This window comes from Ambystoma mexicanum, chromosome 1q (genome assembly GCF_040938575.1).
Source record: "Ambystoma mexicanum isolate Mex_15411 chromosome 1q, UKY_AmexF1_1, whole genome shotgun sequence".
NCBI lineage: Eukaryota > Metazoa > Chordata > Amphibia > Caudata > Ambystomatidae > Ambystoma > Ambystoma mexicanum.
The window spans coordinates 791,237,756-791,262,246 of NC_090922.1; the positions used below are offsets into that span (position 1 = coordinate 791,237,756).

A 24,491-nucleotide genomic window follows, 5' to 3' on the forward strand; every position below is an offset into this window, starting at 1 on the left:
GATGTAGCTCAGCGTGTGTCCTGCAGACAAGGGGCAGCCAATGAGATATTAACCCTTATATAATATATAATTCTTTAAGTAGACATGTTCCCCTAATCCAATCCCTTCCGTTAATAGGTTTTGCAAATGCCACGTAGGATGACATTGTAAATGATGCATGTAAAAGTACATAAGCTCTGTACAAGCTAGATTAAGTGTGAATAAGCATGCATCTATTTTGATAGCCGTTTTATCTCCCCGCTTTCTTTCATTTAGATTAAAGCAGTATTTTACCATTTTCCTTGGGTCGGTCTGGGTATTTGGTCTAAGATAGATACTGGTAATACCATCTAGCACATACATGCTTCAAAGTGGCAGAGCACAGTTGTGTGGACGCCCCGAATGACACTGTTCTGTCAGAGTAGTACTTAATGGCTCTTTTCATCTAAATAGTCTATGCCACTTCCGCTGGCATAGAGGCTTCTGGAAAAAAACAAAGCACTAGATTTGCATTTTTGTGGAATTCCATGGGAACCTTTGAAATTAATTTTGGATTGGTCAAAAGTAGCACCTTATCTCTGCGAAAGCGCAGGTAGGGTTAGTTGACCGCCAACGCCTACAGTTCAAACACCCTTCGGGCTGATGCATTGCCACTATGAAGGCTACCTTCCAGGAGACGTGTTTTATGCTGCCTGTGGCCACTGGGTTTTTCATTAGTTCTGTGCGGGCTGGATTGAGGCTCCAGTCCGGCAGAGTGGGCTTAGTTGGAGGGAAAACTTTAAAAAAAAGCCCTTTTAGGAATGGTTCATCAGCCGGTCGCTGAACAAGGACGTGGAGCTGCTTTTCCTTGTATACCTGGAAATGGCCGCCAAATGTACTTTGATGGATAAGTGACAAACCTAGTTTTGCTAGCGAGAGTAGGTAAGGGAGAAGTTGTTCCGTGGTGACGTTGAGTGGGTCTAGAGTTTGCTGCCTTTGACACATTACAGAAATATTTCCACTTAAAGCGCTACGATCGGTTTATGGCAAGCCGCCTTGCTGCATCTAGGATTTTTCTACAGGCCTGTGGGATTGTTAGCCGGCCAAATTGTACTCAATCAGGAGCAACAATGTTAACTGCAGGGACTGCGGGTCATGATGTAGGACCCTTCCGTGGTCTTGCAAAATGTCTGGTTGTCTGGGTAGCCATATCAGTCGATCTGGTGACAGCTGGAGTAGGTCTAAGTACCAAGTCTGTCGGTGCCAGTTTGGCACAATGAGAATGATTTTGCAAGGGTGTTTAATTATCATTTGAACCGTCCAATGTATAATCAGTATGGGGGGCGTAGGCACACATGTTCGTCCATGGGAATGAGAAAGGATCTCATTTGGACCCCCGCTGCAGGCTTCTACTTGCAAAGCTTGGCAAACTGGTCTATGGACCAGTGACTCCACCCTCAGAACACATTGTTTAGCTGCTGTTGCTAGATTTCCTGCTCGTGTGATTGTGCGGACTGCATACTGAGGCTGTCCGCTACATCGCTTTGGGCACCTGGTAGGTGGAACGCATGAAGGAGAATCTGGTTTGAAAGGGCCCATTTCCAAATCTGTTGAGCTTCCCGAGACAATGTTGGTGACTGTTACCCCCCTTGCTTCCCAAAATAAAACATTGTGTTGTCTGTATTTTTACAGTGCGTCCCTTTAGCACTGGTAGGAATGATTTGAGGGCCCACCGTACCGCTCTTAGCTGTAGCATGTTTATGTGTAGCTTGGCCTCTTGTGCCATCCACAATTCCCGTACATGCAAGCGATCGTTGTGCGCCCCCCAGCCCATCATTGAGGCATCTGTGACTAATGTTATGTGGCGACTAGATTCCAGGAACGGGTTTCCCCTTGTAAGGTTGTTCCTTTTCTTCCACCATTGTACTTTGCGTACAGTATTTGGGGCGATGCAGATTTTTTCGTCCCAAGTTCCTGCCACTTAGGAACAATTTGCGGCTACAAACTCTTGCAAGGGCTGCATGTGAAGCCAGCAGTTGGGTATGAGTGGAGTGCATGACGAATGCAGGTGCATGCACAGGCGCACAAGTATAATGTTCAGGTTTGAACGTTGGAATCAAAGAGGTTAATTCATCACGGAAGCAAAGGCCACACATTACAATGCAAGAATAGTGAATGCTCAAATACAGGGGAGCTTTTCAAAATCTTAGCAGAATTCCAAAGTCAGCCCCCAACCTCTAATAATATCGTCAAGGACAATAAATGGTGCCAGAGCATTCATGATGCTTTTTCACTCAAGATTGATTCTCACAAGGAAAAAATAAAAAAACCCTAGGTAATGTAACATTTACGCAAAACCTCAGACACCACTTCGCCCAGCAACTCCGAAAACGATATTCCTCAATTCTCCTTTACGCACTACACTGAAGATGAAGTATCTAAAATCATAAAAGAGCTCAAAGATACGTCCTGTCCTGCCGACGACTATCCTACAAGTACTCACAATAGGGTTCAGATGCAGGAAAGTCACAGTTCCAGAGGATATCTGCCGACAAGTCAGTTTTAGCTTCAGTGTTCAGAGGTGTTAAGGGAGTCTTCCTGAAGTCCACTTGGAGGTAAGACTCTTTAAAACTACCCCTTGGTATACAGGTCTCCAACTCTTAGTACAAGTCTGTACTACCCAAAGGATCTGTAAGAATGGCAGCATAGCCAGGTTCATCTTAGGAGTATATGAGCTGTAGTTCAATGCACTGAACCCAGTCAATACAATAGCTCAAAGAATCTTGCACACAAAGTTATAATAGAATAGGCATTTATTTTATACACAGAGCAAGTAAATACTCTTTTAGACTAACAATACACTCAGGAAATACCAACAATAATTTTCAATGGTGAAGGCTTCAATAGTAGTTGCTCGCGCTTATAAAATTGTTACAGTAAATTACACTGACATTTCTACCGTATAACTTGTAGTACTGCACACCCGCATTTATTAGAGAAATGATAGATTCATTAATTTATCAAGTCATAGTCTGTAGGAAGGAAATCGGTTATTCAACACTACAGCTGCAATTTACTCTATTGACACTTTCTAATGCTTTGGTAGTCCAATCTTTAAACAAAAGTTCCTCAAAGTCAGTGTAGGAGTGGAACAAAGTCTTATGCAGCAACAGAGAAGTCAAAGATCCTATGGAAACTTAAGTAGAATACTTAAGCAAGATAAAACAAAGCATAGGGACCATGCAAAGGACACCATAGTAGGACGCAAGCTGGAAAGACTGGGCGAGATGTATGCATGGACACCCAAACACATTGTAACGCACTCTAGTCACACTGGAACGACTCTTCGGCTTGAGTAAAGTTCTACCCTGAGCCCTACAGTACCTTCGGTTAAAAGCAAATGCAGCTAGATTCTTTCCCATGTAGTAACGACTGATCCTATCTCCCAATTCCTGTGTCTGGTGATGAAAAAAAGGACTCTGAATGGGATGTCACAGCAGCCGTATGAGAAAGGACACTCAGCAAGGATTTATTCCGTCTCACACATCGGTGTGATTTTGGCACCTTTTTTATCAGCACCAACAAAGGATGGTTATTGCTCAATCTTCCTTGGTTCTTCAGTCCTGCACTCTGGTGAGGGGACGGAGGAGTGGGATTGTGCCTCTGGAGCTCGCCAAATTTCTGGGTGAATGTGTCCATGCAAAGATGTTGCGCTGCACTTGTATTCACGGTTTGCAGCCCTGGAAGGTCACAGCACCTCGGGGGATGGCTCGATCTGCAGTTTGTCATAGGGCTGGTTGAACCCACCAGCCAAAGGGAAGAAAGTCCTCTTCGGAACTCCTGTTGATAAGAAAACGGGGCAGGGCAGCAGTGATCGCTTCATGGTTACTGTATGGGACTTCAGGCGTCTCTGGTTGTCTTCAGCTTCGGATCTTTTGTTCCGGTGGTAGACATACCTTCTCCCTCCGGAACCTCGCCTTTTATTCAGATTTCCCATTCACTCCTCTGCAAACTCTCCCAGAAGTTGACAGAACGGGTAGGTGGCTGTCCAATCATGACATCCAGCCCGCACCCACCCCCAAGAAGGAACCGCTTCAATTTAGGCACTCTGGAAGAAAAAGTACAAGGGAGTGTCAAACTACTCCCCTGCTTCCTGCCTTTAGACACTGGAGCCTAGGCAGGGACACTTAAGGGTTCCCTTCTAAGGCAAATCACACAGACCTCCCCCTCCCAGAATGGTAGAAGGGCCAACAAAGTACATCCGTGCAAGAAATGGCAAAGAAAGGTGCCACCATTTTAGAACATAGGTGACCCTTTGGTGCATAACTGAGACTGAATCCATTCTGCGGTAGAAAATAGCAGAAGTGGGTAGAAAACGTGCAATGCCACCAGCCACAAGTAAAGGGCTGTCACTAGCCAAAAAGTCACAGGAGCAGAGAGAGTGGGGATACAAGATATCCCCTTCACACTCCACATAAGGCGGTGTGCTAATCTCTCATAGGTTAAAGTTTTAGGAAGGATACAAAGTATCCCTCTTGGCTTAACACTAGTTCTTGGGGAACATGAAAAAATAAAAAGGTGAACCCAGAGGGTTCCCAGCAACACTGCATATAGGGTGCCATGTGCTGCAAAAGTGTAACCCAGATGCCTTTAAGAGATATGGAGGAAAGCAAGACTCCATAGAATAATGTAAAACAAAACAGTTCCCAAAAATCACAGCAAATAAGAATCAATGACAAACGCTCCTCAATCAGGAGTGAAAGAGAAAGGTCCAGAAATATAACAAAGTGCAGGGTCTTACTAGGAAAGGGGATGATGCATAAAATTGATAGATCTACCCAATAAGCCAATCCCTGCACTGCCACCCACCTTCTCATTTATCCAACCCATGAAGCATGTATCAGCTGAGGCTTTCAACGCCACCTTCTCTCCCCTTGGCGGACGCACATCCTGGCACAGACCTTTACATACGCTGTTCTTCCATCTCCAACACTGTCACATCCAAGCCAGCATCTGTGGCATCTAACAACTCAGCTGAGCCAATCCTGCTACTCTACAACTGGCTCCACCCTCAACTCTAACACAGCCCTTCCATGGTCTGATCACAACTGCCTTCAATTCTGCATCCCCATATCCTTATACTCCAAACCACTAATACCCGCACCGGCAAAGCTAGCCAGAAGTGCCAAAAAACATACAGCAGACAATATACGTCCCTTTCTCAACAACCCCTGCCTACCACCTCCTTTCTCCTCTGACCCCAACATTCTAGCAGAGATCTTCAAAGACACCCTCACCCATGCCATCAATGCCGCAGCTCCTCTTGAAGAAAAAAAAAAATCGTTTCACTCCAACTCATGGTTCACGGAGGACTTATTAAATCTACGCCAATGCAAGCGCCAAGCCCTCAAAACATGGCAGGCCAATCCCTGTGATGCCACCAAAGTAGACTTTCTTTGTATTTCTAAAAAATACAAAAGTGCCATATTTAAGGCAAAGTCAGAAACCTACAATAAACGTATCATGGAAGCCAACTCCCACTCAAAAGAGCTTTTCACCATCTTTAAAGAGCTCACCGTTCCCCCAATCTAGACAGACGAGATTGTTAAGGATGAAGCCTGGTGCAATAGCATCCAAACAGCGATGTTAAACAAAATATACCTTCAAAACAAAATAGCAGAACACTTCAAGGCTCTGCACCCCCAACAGACCCTCTCCGTCAATACCTCTAAAGATAAGTACACCTCCAAATTTAATTTTTCTCCAATCACTGAATCAGATGCTCTCCACATCCTCAAACAGCTCAAACCATCTCAATGCAAAGGCGATATATGCCCCCCCAACAACATTAAAGAGTGTGCGGCACCCCTCACACCGATCATCACAGCATTCATTAACGCCTCATTCAAGACGGGCAAAGTCCCTGACAGCCTTAAAGAGGCGTGGGTGCGCCCGCTCTTAAAGAAACCAACCCTGGACCCTGCCCAACCTAACTAACTACCACCGGCCCATTACAACGGTTCCATTTCTTCTAAAAATCTTAGATAAAGCTGCACACATGCAGATACAGTCCTACCTGGAAAACAACTCTGTCCTAGGTAAAAGGCAGTCGGGATTCCACGAAGGTCATGGCACTGAAACCGCTTTACTAGATCTGAAAAACCAAATTACACTAATTCTAGATAAAGGCAAGCCAGCCCTTCTGCTCCTCCTAGACCTCTCGGCAGCTTTTGATTTAGTTGATCATGCCATCCTCACGAACCATCTCACTCAGGCCGCACATTTCTCCAAACAAGCCACAAACAGGATCACCTCCTTCCTCGAAGGAAGAGTGATGAGTGTTTTCCAATATACCAAACGCAGAGCCTACCACCATCAGGTATGGAGTCCCTCAGGGCTCATTTACGGCTCCTACCCTCTAATCTTTTTACCAAACCTCTCTTTGATAAACTGGACGCACTTGGGATCACTTACACCAACTACGCTGACGATACCCAAGTGCTCCTCCCGCTCACAGGACTCTAATATCAGGACACAGCCACCCTCCAGAATATCTACGCCACCATCCAAGCGTGGATGGCCACGAACGGCCTAGGTCTTAACGGAGATAAGACAGAAATTCTCATCCTTGGTCAAAAATCCACTCTCACGAACCTCGACCCACTCTACACCAACTTCTGCATAGACAATTGTGTCATCCCAGTTCTACCTTCTGTTAAAACACTAGGAGTACACATTAACGCCTCACTCTCCATGGACAAGCAAGTCAACTCCATTGTTTCTGCCTCCGCCCTGAGCACTAAGCTCATTAATGCCATCAAACCTTTCCTAACCAAAGATAGGTGGCTCTGCCTTTCTATTGCCAGAGCCACCATTGGAGCCAAACTAGATTACTGTAATGCGCTATTGGCTGGCACCTCCAACTCCAATCTCAATAAACTCCAAACACAGAATAATGCACTAAGAGCAGCTCTCAATATACCAAGAAGGGACCATATCGCGCAAGCCAGAAAGGCAGCACACTGGCTACCTGTCAAAGAGCGCATTACATTCAAAATACTTACCACCGCACATAAATGTATCAACCTGTCTGCACCCTCATACCTGTCTGATATGCTAGCCAGATCTCACTCTACCAGACCAACAAGGAAATGCCACACCAACCAACTTAGGGTCCCACGCATCAAACGAGCTAGAGCAGGTGGAATACGCTTCCCCTACATTGCCCCTAAGCTTTGGAACGCACTACCTAGCACGCTCAGAGCAGAAACCTCACTGCCTTCCGAAAAAAACTCAAAACCACCTTGTTTAACTAATTCCTCTTCCTTCGTGTCGTCTACTCTTTCTCCTCCTCTCCTGTATCTACTACTCTTTTCTTGCAACTAAGTAATGACTTCACTGTATGTACAACAAGTCATTTTCATATCTAACAAGCGCCACGATGCCCGCTGGGCTGCCTGTGAGCTAAACAAATGCGAATAAATAAATACCTCTCCTGTCCCCTTTCTCAGGCCCTCAGCATGCCCTGGCTTCACATTTATTCTCGCAAACCCAGGACATCCTGTCCATCCTCTTCACTTTCTTCTACCTCTGGCCTTCCTGCGCCTACCTCTCCTCCCTTCTCTTCCTTCACAAGTTCATCCTTTGCGCCTTGAAACGCATGTGTATAGGCGCATTATAAAATGTCATATCATACCCCTGAAGAGGTCTCTAGACAAGTGTGTTCTATGAAAGTCTTGCCAAAAGAGATTCTTCCTGGTTCATTCAAAACCATCAAGGACCACATCGACACCCTCGCCTTGGCTGACATTTGTCACCACTCTTTCGCCCATGAAACCTTCCCTTCCCCCTGAACACTCTTGTGCACCCTCTTAAGAAAACCTCAGCCGTCCCCTCCTGTCCGGCTAACCATTGCCAGACCTCCATTACTGAGCAAACTCTTGGAAAAGCTGGCGATCTCCCAGCTTACCCTTCATACTGAATCTGTCAGTTGTCTCCATGACCATCAGTTTGACTTCAGAGCAGCCAGAAGCATGGAAACTGCTCTCCTGAAAATCCGTGAAGACCTGCTCTCAAACCTTGATACAAACCACCCCTCTGTCTGCATCCTACTCTATCCCTCTTCTGCTTTTTACACAGTCAACCATGCCATCCTGCTCAACTGACTGATAAACAGGCGGTCCCTCTCCTCCCCCTGCGGTGTTCCCAGGGGTCTAATCTTTCCTCTTCACTGTACAACCAACACCTTACACCTTTCGCCCACCGCATAGCCGCTCTCTGCTCCAACTTTCAGTGCTATGCGGGTGACACTGAGCTCACTTTCAGGCTCCCTCAGCGGCCTCTTCTCCCTCTCTCATCCCGAATAGTCTTTCCACAATCCAGGAGTGGTGTGCCACCAATGACCTCTGCCTTAATTGGCTCACCAGCCCCTTCCTTTCCTGTCACTCTCTGGCCATCCACTCTGGGCACTCTTGCTGCTCCCACATGTGAGTCTAAGAACCTCAGGGTAATCTTCGATCCCAAACTCTCCTCACAACTCTGACGTCGCTAAGAAGTCAAACTGCCAGTTGCATCTCAGGTATTCTTCCTATTCTCACTTTACCCCAGAATCTCACTGTCTCCAGAGCGCTGGTTCGCTCTAGGCTGGACTACTGCAACAGTCTTTTTAAAATATACCTGCCTCCACTCTCCGTCCTCTGCAATTCATCCAGAACAGGACTGAGACTTGTCCTGGGCCTGAAGCCCAGGGATCGCATCTCCAGCTCTGAAATCTCTCTATTGGCTCCCAGTGGCAGCAAGGATCAAGTTTTAGGCTCTTTGCATTGTCCACAAGGCCTTCTGGGGCCTTGGACCACAATCCCTCCAACACTCTACAGAAATCTCTTCCTACTCTAGCTCTTCGCTCCACCACCTCAAACTCCTTGAGGGTCAGTCGCTTCTCCAAGCAACAAGCTCTGGAGACAGTGAGCTTCTGGGGGAAAGTGAAGATAGGAAGAATAAATCTGAGGTGCAGCTGGCAGTTTGACTTCTTAGAGACGTCAAGCGATGTGAGGAGAGAAAGAGTGGCATCCAAGAGGACCCAGCGGTCCTCCGCCTCACAAGTGGGATCTCTCTTCAGCTGGTGCCTCCCTCTGAAACAGCCTGCCTCTCAAACTTGAGCTGAACCATCTCCGGTTCCGTAGCACTTCAAGACCTCACTCTCTGCTTCTGTCTTCTCTCTTCCTCTCCCCTGCTGATCTTCTGTCTGATACTTGCACTGGCCACCTAGCTACCATCTGAATTCTAGCTCAGGTCCCAGCCCGGCCAGCTGCACACCTGCACTGCCTCCTGGCACACACACTGCACCTGTGATCTGTAGCAGTAACCCCACAACCCCCTTTCCTGCACTTATTAGACACCTGCTGTCTGCATTTTAACTCTCACACTTGGCACCTGCGGGCTGCATTACATGTGTTGATTTCTTGTCCTGCACTTATCTTCTCGCCCCCATCCCTCTGGCACTTCTCCGCTCCCCTGCACTTACACGATCTCTAGGTCACTAGGCTTAGTAAGATAGTTTTTTGACCTCCCTAGTTTTCCCCTCCCTTGCCGTACCTTGAAACACTTGTGTATAGGCGCATTATAAATGCCTTATGTCATATCAATAGTGAAAGGATCTTACAAACGTAAGATCTGTTAGAATGCTAAGAATTAGAAGACATTTGCTACCCAAAATACTATATTTCACTGGGATGACAAGATCTGAATACACTTTAGGAATTCTCCTTTTTTTCTTGGTTTTCCTTGGTTTAACTTGCAGAGTGCTGAAGCCGGATGACTATCCACACTACCTTTATCATTGAAAGACACCATCTTAATGCAGTGAAATTCGAAAACATAGCTTGAAGTGGTTCTAGGTCATATTTCCTCATTTTAAAGACTGAGCACTAAATAAATAAAAAAAAAATTGCTCAGCCATGTATGTGTCTGCTTTAAAATGTTGAAATATCACATACTGCACCCCACTATACCCCTCCTCGAAAAGCAATTCCCTTCCCCAACCTCTCCTGTTGGTTGTATTTTAAATCAGTGGGGAGGAGAGGGATTTGACGCACATACGTGCACACACTCAGCCAAGAGACACTCAGCTGACAACTGCGTGTGGCCGGGGCATGACAGTTCGATTTAAAAAGACTGCTTTGTAATGATATTTTGATGTATATTTACACATAACCTGTGATCTTTAACTTCAGAAACAGTTGTTGCTTGATTAGTTTGGCTCACCTTCTGTGGTTCAGAGGTACCTTCCATTTTGACCCTTTAGTGAACGGCACTGTTTGGGTCATACCCAACACCACCACCTGGTTACGCCTCAACGACCATTAAGCCTAATGATCACAAATGTATATGTGTATGCTTCCTACCTGTACCTCTCTACATTTGTAACTAAGCTTCCAAGTACTCTTTGCACCTTTCTATACCTATAACTAACCTTTATGTATTCTTGTTATGCTGTGCGCCCAGTTACCTAAGGGTTTGGTGCGCCCAGTTACCTAAGGGTTTGGTGCGCCCTACAAATCAATAAACAAAAATCATTTTCAAGTGTATAACAAAGATTGTATTTTGTCATTTTATATTTTAGTCTGCGGCTTGGTTTGTATAGACATCCTGTGGATGGGTATGGTGGTGACAATTTTTGTCTACAATATTATGTCAGAGTTTTGTGATGGTTTTCCCCTACACTTTATTTACTCTGTGTTATTCTCAAACAGCTCCCTGATGAAGGATCAAAGTGACCAGAAATTCATTCAGCGTCACGGTTTCTCCCCTATGGTTTGAAATGCAGGTTTTCATTTTACTACCATAAAGTGAGTACAGGCAATGAAAAAAGATCCCAAACCTGAGGCCTACCCAATCTCTAACAAAGAAGCTCCCTAATCAAGGCAAATACTTCATCAAACCCTTACATAATCCTATCCCCAAGAGGACCCCGAAACTAACTGGATCTCTCATCAACGCCAGATCCATGGTAGCCCACGCCCCTGAAACCTGACATACTAAGTAATGGCAGCTTGGACCTACTTGCCATCACAGAGACCTGGCTCCACGAGGCGGCAGGACCTAATCTGATGTTAGCTGTACCACACAGTCACCATATACTTAGCGCAGATAGACAAAAACCTAAAGGCGGTGGCCTTGCCATCATCTATAACAATACCCTACCTATTAGACTTGGCAACTCGCCCTCCTGCACATCCTGTGAATTACTCACAGCTAAACTGATGCTCTTCAATAACCGTACGCCAACTATCTACCTGATTTACAGGCCCCCAGGACCAGCAGGAACCTTCGAAGAGGACCTCACCAGCCTTATAGCGAACACGCAAAACCACTCCCAAACCTTACTGTTGGGTGACTTTAACATCGGCTTTAATGACCAAGACAACAAGCCCGCCCACTCAATAACAGCCTTACTCAATGACCACAGGCTTACCCAAAAAGTCATGCTACCTACCCACATTAAGGGCAGAACTCTTGATTGGGTATCCAAACTGAATTGCCACATTACCATTGACATTGTCCCACAACCTTGGACAGACCACTACTTAATCAACTTCACCGCCTCACTTGATCTCCTCACCCCCAAAACTATTAGAATGATACCCCCCCCCACCTACCAGAAGTAAAAAAGATATCACTGCTGAAAAACTAATCCTGCGCCTCCTCCCCGCTATTAATGGCCTGGAGAATAACAACGATCCTGACATCCTAGTGGACACCTTTAAAGCTGCTATGACCAAAGCACTAGACATCATTGCCCCTACTAAACTGTGCAAAAGTAAACAGGAAGCGCATTTAAATGCTTGGTTCACCCCCCAACATAATGAACTTAGAAAACAGAAAAGTTAGTCTACCTGGCGCAACTCGCCTACCGACAATAACAAAGCCAAATTAGCCCAACTTTCTAAACATTATAAGAAAGAAATTATCAACACAAAAAAGAATTTGATGACAGAATCACAAAGGCCCAATCTGACATGAAAGAACTCTTCTCCATCTTCCGCGAAATGGAATCCCCCATACGACCAGCTGACACTGTCCCAAAGGACAAGATATGGTGTACCAATATACAGAACGCCTCATCAAATAATATCTCCCTCCAACTCAAAATAACTAAAAAACAAAAAAAAAAAAGACTCTGCCCATCGTTGTCCAGCCACTACCACTGTCCACCGAGCATAATCCTATTACACCATTTAGTTTCAAACCAATATCAATCATCGATACTGAAAAGGTAATTCTCTCCCTGAAACCCTCCAACTGCAAGGGTGACAGTTGCCCTGCGCAAATAATAAAGGATGCGGCTAGAGACCTAGCCCCCTTCATCTAAAAACGTATCAACGCCTCCTTTAAATCAAACACTGTACCCACCAACTTGAAAGAATCTTGGGTCCTCCCGCTACTGGAAAAAACAAACTCTTGACCCCTCAATACCCACCAACTATAGACTATAGACACTGTACCCTTCCTTCTCAAAAGTGACAGTAGCCCATTTACAAATTCAGGACTACTTAGAAACAAATCATCTGCTAGGCTCACGACAATCGGGATTCCACCCTCTCCATGGCACCTAAACAGCCCTGCTGGACCCAAAGACTAAAATTGAGGAATTAAAAGACAATGGCAAAACCGCCCTGCTACTACTGCTGGACTTATCAGCAGCGTTTGACTTGGTGGACCATACTGTTCTATGTAGCCACCTAAGTCTCGCTGCCAATTTCACAGGAGAAGCCATAGCTTGGGTCCAATCCTTCTTAGCCAACCGAACTATGAAAGTCTTCTCTACCTCATCTTGCGCTGATCCTATCCAAATAACATATGGAGTCCCACAGGTATCATGTGTATCACCCACCATGTACAATATCTTCACCAAGCCACTATTTGACAAGTTGGATAGACTGGGTGTCACCTACACTAATTACGCAGATGACACCCAGATCCTCATACCCCTTTCGGACAACTATGAAGACCTGGCCTTGGTGAATAAAATATACACCCTCATTCAGGCATGGATGGCAACCCACAGCCTCTGCCTGAACCATGAAAAAACTGAGATCCCACTCCTCGGATCTGACTCCAACCTAAAAAAAACTAACCACAAACTATAAATCTTTCAACATCGACAACTATCATTAAGGTTATGCCCGAGGTCAAAACTCTAGGATTGTACCGGGACACCTCTCAGCCTAAAAAAGCAAGTTAGCTCCCTCTCCACTACCGCCTACACCGGTAAATTAATCCGAGCTCCCAGACCATTCCTATCCAATGCCAGTTGCATCACCCTGGCCAATGCTCTTATGTCTAGACTACTGCAACGCCCAGTAATCAGGAGCTAACAAGTATGTCGCTGACAAACTTCAAAGACTGCAAAATAACACTCAGAGCAGCTCTGAACATCCCTCATAGAGAGCACATCTCTATATACAGGAAAGAGGCCCATTGGCTAAAAATAAAGGACGGAATCCTCCTTAAAACTATCTCTCACCTCTAAATGCCTCACTCTAGCACCCACCTACCTATTGGAAAAAAATCACCAGGGAAATTACCTCCCGACCTCTGAGATCTGCCAGCACCTTCTTGCTCGACATCCCCAGATTTAAACTCACTACGGCGGGAGGAACCAGCTTCCCAGTTAAAGCAGCTCAAGCATGGAATACACTCCCTATTGACCTCAGACGCCCCTTACCGTACACTAGTTTCAGAACTAATGCCCTCAAATGATTTGCTCCAACGACCTTTAACCACATCACCTGACCACATCTGACAACCCTAGTCAAAGCACCTGACAGCACGACGGTGAATCACTTATTCTCCTATTCACAGCTGCAACTATAGGCTCTACTAAACCTACGTCCTGTCAGCCTGACAGTTATATGATATGGCTTACCCCCTTCCATGTTCTAGGATTAGCAATATCTATTCCACCTCACTCACATTATTCACTTTTGTATCAAATGACTGTACCGTTTCATGTGTTTTTATATTTATGTATTTCACACTGTAACTACATGTATGGACTAAATTGACAGGCACTGTAACTAAGCTTCGAGAATTCTTGTACTGCTGCGCCCAGCTGCCCAAGGGCTCGGTGCGCATTATCAAATAAACAAATGAACTGAAGAATGGCTTAATAGTGTAAATGACATGTTTTTAAAATTGCTGCATTGTTGGCCAATAATGGGAAGCACCCAGTACTAAAAAGAGGTCTTCATGGTCAATTCTTTAACTCACACCGATAGGTCATTTATTGTCACTTCCAGGAAAATTAAATTGGGTCCACCTGACTGACCTGTTCCACACAAGAGGTAAAGTGTCAAAAAAGGTATGGTAAAGATTTTTTTTTCTTTAATTATTTCAGGAGTGTTAGAAGATCTGCAAGATCAAAAGCATATGGGCGATAAAGATCACATGCAGAGGTTATCATGCATGGTCCCCTAGTTTCAATTTCTATAGGTTCTGGTCTACCTCAAATTAACAAACTGTCATAAATAAACATATACATCTTTATATCTGGCAGGCTGTATAAAGTATCTTAACAGGACAAAGAAAACCAATCCAGTCTTGCTTCGGTGAGAAGCATCTCCAAACTAGTTCCATTACCTTTGCCGGGAGTGCGGGGTGAAGCCTGAGATGCCAACTGTGCCTCAGCATTACCAAGCTGCTGCTTCAATGTAGCGATTTCCTTCTGGGCATTCTTTAATAACTCCTTGGTGCTCCGGTGAAGGTTTACTTCAGCATCATACTGCTTTCTACTGTCCAGCAGCTGAACCTGCAAAATAGCAGAATAGTCTTCTCCTTGAGTGGCACTGCCCAAATCATAAGCAACTAGTAGACAAACAAATTTAACTTACATTTACACTCCATTCCCAGGAATTTACAGCAATTTTTTAAAGTTAAGATAGGTCAATAAAAGTACACCGATAGTAGCTAAATTAAATCTGCTACACAGAACTTTCAGTATCTAAAAAGGTCATTTGAGCAAGCCAATAGCACAAAATTTGCACTTCAACTAAAAATTAACTGGCATGTGTTAACATCACACGTCGGTACATATTGGTTCAAACTGGCACCAGCGCTAATGAAAAAACCAAATTCAAAAAGCCTCAGTTTAAAGGCATTAAAGAAGGAAAAAATACACAGGTCCCTGTTCTGCAAAAGCTTTGGGTGGAAAATACCTTTCATACTTCCAAGAAGTATTTACTACCTAGTTTCTATGTCAAACTTCTACATTTGGGGTTAAATGTTGGGTGTGCTAGTGCATGGTCCAAGACTGCATATTTAGTATTTCAAAGGGACAAAAAGTAATTTTCTTCATCCAAACCAATGACAAATGGTAGCCAGTAATAGTCCCATTTATTTTTTTTAAAAATGTATAATGTGCACACGGCAGCCTTCAGGCATCGTGGCGCTTTTACAAGAAGGCTTAGTTACAAGATAACATGACAGTACATGTTCTAGGGAACAGTGAGCAAGATACAAGAAGGTACAAGGTTCCATTTACATTTGCATGGTGTGCAGCAATAATACTCAAGGTTCCCAAGATCCAGAGGAACCAGCTAAAAAACTTACGCTCAACTCAGATGGACGAGGGGGTGGGCTTGGTGTAGCGGGGAGAGCAATACATGGTATGCGTCTACAACGCATCTTCCGCCATCCAGCGGTTGGGCTGCAGTATTATCCTGCAAGGGCAACATTCAATTTTGTGTTCCTCTGTCAGTTTATGGGACCACTAAACTTGATTTCTTTTGTTTTTTGAAATCTTTGACTGTGTTCAGAAAGACTTCTACTGAAATTCTTCTGCAAGTGCAACCCATTTTCCTATGTCGTCTTATGTTAAACCATCTGATTCTATGAGGAAGGGGTTTAAGCACCCCATTTTGGACCTAGGTGGATAACCTACATTGGGTTTGGGGAGTAGGCTGGTGGCAGCTGTAATTTGGTTTTGGCTTCACCAAGGTTGCAGCTGAATTTACTGCATTAGTATGGTAGCCACTGTAGTAAGAGCTACTCTTGGTCATTTTGTTCGAAACCATTTTTTGTGGGAAGCACAAAGCAAGCCTAGAAGGACTTTTGCACACATGGGCTCAGAGCCCAGCCACTTGTGTAGTGGTTTTGACTGGTCCACTGGCACACGCAGCCCAGAACCACAAACTGCACGGGTGGACCCAAAGTTTATTTTTATGGCTCGCAACCAACATCTTTGTGAGTCTGCCTGGTGTGCAATTGGAGGTTTGTCTACTGCCAGCCCATAAGTGAATGTGTACAATAAAGAGGAGATACGGTGTTAAGATGTATTTGCAGAATCAATCATAGGGGAACATTGAGGGTCCACCCTATTATAGTGAACAGGGGAAAGACAGACTAGCCAAGACTCTGGTGTCTGGGTCATTAGAGCAAGTAGGGCAAACTTACAAGCTGTTTCTACTCCCCACTCCTGCCATTGGGTTGAACAGGCGTAAAGTCCTTAACCTACCTCTTTCCTTTGCCAAGTCGTGATCGGTGGAGTTCTGACCAAGTGAGCTTCCTCTAGAGAGGAAGGATTGAGAGAGGAACTCCAAAGAAGAACGAATTACTAACCCATCGGTAATGTTCTTGATCCTCCCACAGATTCCTAAACTAGATCACAGATTCTCTTAGGAAGAATGTTTGCCACTGGGGGGCACAGCACAGCCCTGTGTATGTCCGATGGATCTGTGCCCTGATCTGGACAAGGAATCGGGGTCAGTATGTATACTGAGGCACCGCACTCGGTGACGTCAGTTACATCTTTATTCCCTAGTACACCAAGGTAAAGTAACTAAGGTGTACTAGCAATCCGTCAAGAACAGCAGGCAGGGGGCAATACATCTGTGGGAGGAACATTCATAAGAACATTACCAATATGCAAGTGATTTGTTCTTCTAATGGACTCCTTCCTCTAATGGAGTACGAAGACCTGGAGGAGGAAAGGACACCAATAAATAAAAACAGATCCACCAAAACGAGTCTTGACCAGAATCCAAACAGTAGTGTTTAGTTAACATGTGCAAGGAAGCCCATATAGCTGATTGACTAATGTCCAGGACAGTTACTCCACTTTGCAGAGCCGAAGTAGCAGCCAACCCTCCAGTGGCGTGTGCTCTGAGACCTTCAGGCACAACCTAACCAGGTAGAGCGTAGTATTCTGAGATGCATCGAATGATCCACCTTGACAGTCTGTTTAGTCACAGCCATGCCTGCACAGGCACCAGCACAACAAAAAGCTCATCAACTTTGGTGGCCGCTCTGGTCCAGGAGACGGAGTAGATGAGGGCCTGCTCTGGATCAAGCCGATGGAAACATCCCACTTCTTTGGAAGGGTGAGAAAGAGGAAACAAAAAGACCAGAAGATGGATCTTTTAACAGATGACAGACCAGAGGATGCTCTCGCTCTCAAAGCCACTGTCTCCTTGGTTAAACAGAAAGCCTCAAGCTCGCCCACCAGTCTAGCAGAAGTGATGCCGGCCAGGAATATCACTAACAGGCTGAGGGGCCTTAAAGAAAATGAGGGGCACAAACTGAGCGTCCACTAAAAACAAACACGAAGGAACAAGTTACTTACCTGTAACTGTTTTTCTCCAGCATGGGTCTGGCATGGATTCACATGCTCATGAATATTCCCTGTCAGGCTGGGAATCCTCGGTAAAGAAAATAATCAATTTCAGTTTAGTTTCTGAACTGTCTTTCTCCTAATAAAGAATCACGGGCCTCTGGGTTATACTGCCCCAGCCAATGACTGCCCTCTACCTAAGCCCCTCCTCTGGCAGTCATCTTTAGATTTGGTACCATGTAAAGTGGTAGTAGGACCAAGAGAAGAGCTGCAGAGGGGTAGGAGGGAGGTTTCGCATGTGAATCCATGCCAGACTCATGCTGGAGAACAACAGTTACAGGCAAGTAACTTGTTCCTTCTCCAGCATGGGGTCTGGCATGGATTCACATGCTCATGAATACAAGAATACATAGCAGTACACATGCACAACCACGGGAGGTGGCATGGCACAACATTAAACATCTCTTATCTTCTCAACAGGCACACCTTCAGACGAACAGGTTGCGCAGCACTGCCTGGCCGACTCTGGACTCCTCCCTGGAATCCCGGTCGACGCAGTAGAATCTTAAGGTGTGCTTCGACCTCCATGTAGCAGCCCTGCAGATGTCCAGCAGGGGCACTCCAGACAGGAACGCTGTGGTAGCAGCGATCGCTCTGGCCGAATGGGCTCTGACGGCCGGGCAAGGGTCGGTTTGCCAACCGGTGACAGTGCATAATGCAGCCGGAGAGCCATCTGGAAATGGAAGCCTTCGAGAAGGCCGCCCCTTGATTCACGGGTCCAAAGTTCAAATAGCTGTGATGTCTACTGCAGGCTCTTTGTGCGGTCCACGTAGAACTTCAGCGCTCTAGCCACGTCTAGCGAGTGCAAGGTCCTCTCGGCCGGAAATGAAGGCGACGGAAGGAAAACTGGTAACACCAAGGGCTCGTTGAGATGCAAGTCCGACGGCACCTTGGGCATGAAGGAAGGGTGCGTTCTCAGCACCACCCGTGTCTCGTGGAATGTCAGGTATGGAGGTTTACAGGAAAGGGCCTGGATCTCTCCCACTCGTCGTGCAGAGAGGGCAACAAGAAACACTGTCTTCCATGACAGGAACTTCTACTGTGCCGAATGCAGCGGCTCGAATAGTGGCCTCATGAGCCTGGTCGGCACCACGGTGAGTTACCACGCCGGCGCCTTCACCGGGGGAGGGGGGTATGGGGGTGGTGGACGATCGGAATAGTCCTTCAATGAACTCATTCACCAGGCGATGGGACCATAGAGACGATCGCCCCAGAGTTCTGGTGTAGCGTGAGATCGCAGCCAGATGGATCTTGGAGGCATGGGCCAGCCCAGTCTTGGCCAGCGACAGCAAGTACGGCAGCACTTGAGGGGCCGTAATCCGCAGAGGGTTAATCTTCTGTGCGCGGCACCAGACACACAACCTCTTCCATTTGTGTCCATAGCACTTGGGTCAAGGACGCCCTGGCCTTTGCAAGTACCTCCTTGTAGTCCGCCGGAATATCGTACCCTCTGAACTTTAGTGCTGCAGTAGCCAAGCCTGCAGGTTCAGTGACCACTGGTCGTGGTGGAGGATGGCACCACCTACTCTGGCGAGAAGATCCGCGTCTGTCGGCAGTTTGACTGGGGGGGACGCTGACATGTCCAAAAGGTCTGGGAACCAAATCTGCCTCGGCTACGCAGGTGCAATGAAGCTCATCCTGCACCGGGACCATCTGAGTTGACGGATGAGTCGCAGTAGCAACGGAAACGGTGGTAATGCATACAGGAACAGGCTGTCCCAGGGGAATGAGAAGGCATCGCCCATGCTCCCCAGCTGGAGAAAACTGCTGCCGAACCTACGGCACTTGCCGTCGTGAATAGGTCGATCTGGGATTGCCCCATCGTCGGAATAGGCGATCCATTTGATCCTGCCGCAGCTCCCACTCATGGCACGAGCGCAGCTCCCTGCTGAGTGAGTCAGCGATGGTGATATTTATTCCTGCCAGATGGAAGGGTACCAGAAACATCCATTGGGCGACGGCCCAGGGCCACAGATCCTGTGCTTCCTTGGATATGGCTGGGGATCTGGTGCCCCCTGCTTCCGGATGTAGAACATCGTGGTGGTGTTGTCGGTGAAGACCCTCACCACCTTGCCCTTGAGGGACGGAAGGAACGACGTGAGGGCCCAGAACACGGGTCAGAGCTCCAGGACATTGATGTGTAGTGACCTCTCCTCCAGGAGCTAAAGGCCTCTTGCGTGGAGCTCTCCGGTGTGCGCTCCCCATCCCTCCAGGGAGGTGTCCGTCGTTAGTTTCCTGATGTGCCGGGGTCTGGAAGTCCATGCCCGCTGCAAGGTGCGCACGGGTGCCCCACCACCGGAACGCTTCGTGCAAAGTCTCATTGAGTGAGATCCTGTCTTCGAAACTGCCCGCCGCTTGCATCCAACGGCCGTTGAGGGACTCTTGCAGTGGTCGCATAAGCGCACGAGGTAGATGCACGAGGACATCATAGCGAGTAGGGACTTGATGGAACTCACCCTGGCCGCCTCCATGGTCAACAGCCCAGGATGGCCTTCGGCCTTTCTTCCGACGGCGCAGCCAATCACACCACTGTGTCGAGTCTGGCTCCCAGGAACAGGGCGACTTGCGATGGTACCAAGTTGGATTTCGCGAAGTTGATCGAGAATCCCAGATCCGTGAGCAGTTGGACAGTCTGCGCTGTGTGATCTACGGCGAGTTCCCTTGACTATGCTCGGATGAGCCAATCTTCCAGGTAGATGTAGACGTGGATCCCCTGCAGGCACAGCCACTGGTGCCAGGCACTTGGTGAACACCCTGGGCGCTGACTTCAATCCAAAGGGAAGGGCCTTGAACTGATAGTGCCGCTCCTGGACCACGAATCGTAGGAATTTGCGGTGTCCCTTTAGAATGGGGATGTGGAAGTAGGCATCCTCCAAGTCCAGCGACGAAGGGAAATCGCCTTCCTCCAGCTGTTCCAGCACGTGCTGGAGGGTGGCCATCCGGAATTTCTGAGACTATGTACATGTTTGGACGGTGAAGGTCCAGGATGGGTCGGCAACCACCGGTCTTCTTCGGTCGAGGAAGTACCGCGAGTACATCCAGAGCTCCGGAGCATTTTTGGGACAAATTCTATGGATCCTTTTCTTCGCATCACTCGTACCTCCATAGTAGTTGTGGGACGTGGTTTTTCCTTCCTGGCCACGGGTGGTATGTGGGGACACCTTTTCTGAAATTCCAGGGTGTGCCTGCGGGCCAGGGCATCCAGCACCCAACGGTCGGTGGAGATCGACTCCCACACGCTGACGAATTTCACCAGCTGGCCTCCCACCGGGGTGCTCCGGTGGGGGCCCGCCGCCAAGGCTGGTTCAGTCCTATTTTGTCGCGGCCTTGCCGTCTTGGCCTCCCTGGCGACAATGACGCGATCCTCCTGTCTTGCCGTGTCCTCTGTAGGCTTCCTGCGACGAGGAGCGGGCCACTTGGCGGTACGACGAGGAACCGCTGCCGAATCCTTTGGCGGCACCTTGCTTGCCTCCGGAGTTCTGAAAGGACGGCCGCCGTTGAACACCCAAGGCCCGAGCCATCTGTGTCCGCCTTGATGGCCTGCAGTGACTCGTCCACTGTCTTGCCGAACAGGTTGTTTCCGTCAAAGGGCATGTCCAGAAACCTGGTCTGCGCGTCCTGGCAGAAGTCGGTGGCCTTAAGCCGACTGCGCCGGCGAAGGCAAGCGATGTTGCCCATCTGACGAAAGCTGGTGTCAGCAAGGTCCGTGGCCACCGTAATGGCGTGGTCTGATGCCACCTCACCTTCCTGTAGGATCTCTAGGGCCTCAGCCCTCTTGTCGTCCTGGAGGAAGTCCAGCAGGGGAGCGATCTTGAACCACAGCTCCCTGTCATAGCGTGCCACGATCATGAGGATGTTAGCCGTTTTAATAGTCGGCACCGCCGCCGTCGAGATGGCCCGTCCCATGGCATCCAGCTTCTTCCCCTCACCATCCGGAGAGGATGTCAGAGTTAAAGCCGTTGGCCCCGCCGCTTTCTTCTTGGCCGCTGCGGAGACCACCGAATCTGGGGACTGCTGTGCCCTGAGGCACATAGGGGCGGAGTTCGGGAACCGGTACTACTTCTTGTACCGGTCTCTTAGCAGGGGCTGTGGACAGATTCTTCAAGAGCAACAGCCCTCGTCCCAGATGTCGTCCAGTAACAGGACTGCAGGCGCAGCCACTGGTGCCAGGCACTGGGTAGCGGAAGCCCTCCTCCTGTTCTTCGGGACAGAGCTGGAAGAGCTCAGATGCCCTGGCGATCATGGCATGGAAGGAGCCAATTTCATTGGGGGGCGGGATGGGCCGAGCGGGTTGTGATGGGAGGTCCAATCCGCCGTCACCATCACCGTAGTCTATCCCCAATATCGCTGTGGTCCGTTCCCATCTCATCCCTCGGTGGAGGGGGAAGGAGGTGAAGGCTGAGAAGGTTGTGAAGGCTGGACAGGAGGAGGGTGATGGATTCGCCTCCGCTTGCTCGGTGAGCTTCCCGACGGTTCAGGCTCCGCTGGATCGTCCACTGGGGGTAAGGGCAATATTGTCCTCATCTCCGTACACAAGGCCTGAATAGCCATCAAGATCGCTCTTGAGTTGTCTTGTGGCATAGGCAACGGTTTCGACAGAAGCGACGGTTGGGGAGTAGGATCCTCCGTCTCATCCACGGTCCAAGGCGCCTCGCCGGCACCACAGTCCCTTTCTTTGTCCGCCTCGTCAGGATTCCTCCCGTAGGACCGGACCTCCATGAACTTCTTGTCCAAGATCTTTGCGACACCAGCCAGCTCATCTTCAGAGGTGGCATCTGTGTCCGTAAGGTCTACCATGCCCCCCCCCCCTTTCTCTGCCCAGGGTTTCACGGGGGTCTTATCGATGGGCTGAAAAAGAGTATTCCCTCCGTGGTGGCAGGGAAACTCTAGGCCCAGAGGTCGCCTCCATTGGGATAGCCACTGCAGGCTTCGCCCGGCTGCCACGACTCCCTCAATCGAGGCCTTAGCTGGGTGAATCGGGGCCTTCGCGACTTTGGGCGTGCCTGAGGCCTTCACCTTGGGGGGAGGGTCGCCGCCTCTCTCCCCTCGGCTGCTGCCGTTGGGATCGACCAGGACTTTTCCCAAAACTTACCCTGGTTCTCCGGCTTCCTTTTCCCCCCCCGAGCCAGAGCGTTGGCTCATGGTTGATGGCATCGGTGACATTGCGCCCTGCCTGGCAGCCAAAGATCCCGACCCATCGGCGCTCCCGGTGCCCGCGGACTCGCAGTGCTTTGCCTTCTGTTGGGCCCCTGTTGCCGGAGCGCCCTCCGGTCTTCTAAGTCTTCTAGGTCTTAGAAGACCGCTCGGACTACTTCTCACCTGCTGCTGGGCGCCTACACTCCAGCCAGTTGGTGAGTAGAGTAGGACGATCCCTCATTGCCGGTTCGGACATTCTTCCAAAACGCACAGTCCTTTTTCACGTGCGATTTGTCGTCATGAAGGCAGTAGAGGCACCAAGAGTGCTCATCTTCCTTGAAGACATTTTGTAATCCGCATCCAGGGCAGCTCCTGAAAAGCTTTGATCAGGGTGCTGTGTTTCCTTTATCCTGGGCCATGCCTTAAAGATCTTCCGGATACTCCAAGAATCGAAACTCGATGAAAACTCACCATCGATGGGCGTTGGAAAATCCGAAACGGGTCCCCGTTGATCGGAACTAGAAACGGTGGAGCTTGAGGCTCGATTGATCGAAAAAAAAGGAGTAAACTCTGAAAAATTGCAAATCACAGTAAAAGCTCGAGAACTATAGCACGAGGACTCCCAACACTTGAACGTGCGGTAAAAATCTGAAGATGGCTGCCAGAGGAGGGGCTTAGAAAGAGGGCAGTCATTGGCTGGGGGCATTATGACCCAGAGATTGGTTATTAGGACAAAGACAGTTCAGAAATTGAAAATGATTCTTTCTTTACTGAGGATTCCCAGCCTGACGGGGAATATTCATGAGCATGTGAATCCATGCCAGACCCCATGCTGGAGAAATTTAAATCCCATGCTGGGACAAAAAACTGGCGTGGAGGAAACCGGTTTGAAAGACCCCTCAAGAAATGCATAACTGTAGATGAAGGAGCTATGGGGGTCTCGAAAACCAAAATGGCTGCAAGATAACCTTTTACTGTACCACTCTGCAGCCTCACCTAGGCCAAGGATAGCAGATCATCCAAAAGAGGATGGTAAGCAAGGAAAATGTTCAAGAAGCCTTTCCTGGCACCAAGCTGAAAACTTGCACCATCTGCAAGCATAGATTGATTTGGTAGTGTGCCTTCTGGCAGAGAGGAGTACATACAGAAGGTCCTCCAACAAATAACACTGCTTATAACTCAACCTTTCAGCAGCCAGGCATGAAGGTTCAAGCTTTGGAGGATCGGGCACAGGGCTGGGATAGGTAGTCTGTCCTCTGCGGTACATTCTATGGGCCCAATCCAGAGAAATTAAGATTGTGGACCTGAACAGGCGCAGCCTCCCGAGAGCCAGCTGTATGCTGGGGAACGTATAACAGATCAACTCGGCAGTCAAGGTGTCCCACGGATCTCCCAGACGAGGGAATTCCCTGGAGCAGAAACACTTGCACTTCCAGTTCACATTGGAAGCCAAGAGATCCACTGGAGGAGTACCCCAGTGGGAGAAGATCTCTAGAAAATCTTGGCAGAGCTCCCATGCATTCATCTGAGCATTTATAAGGCGCACTGTTAGGCAGACACCTGTGCAGTTCCCTTAGGGACCACTGCAAAAGATTTAAGACTACAGGTGTTTGGCAGTAAACCCACTTGGTAGCAGTCTGTACCACACAGATTCACTTGGCAGCTGTGGCTGAGCAGTCAGACTTCCCTCAAGAAGAGTTAGGCAGTATGCAGAGTATACACAATAGGT

General features: G+C 48.0%; 1 protein-coding gene across 4 annotated transcripts in view; it reads right to left on the bottom strand.

The window, feature by feature from the left end:
* The window catches only part of TPR (translocated promoter region, nuclear basket protein), a 2,097,972-nt gene that overhangs the window by 1,484,289 nt on the left and 589,192 nt on the right, over positions 1–24,491 (bottom strand). For all 4 annotated transcript variants that reach the window (XM_069641376.1, XM_069641377.1, XM_069641375.1 and 1 more), the window contains exon 21: positions 14,599–14,767. In XM_069641376.1, coding sequence (XP_069497477.1) covers positions 14,599–14,767 — 169 coding nt within the window. The remainder of the gene's footprint in view (positions 1–14,598; positions 14,768–24,491) is intronic.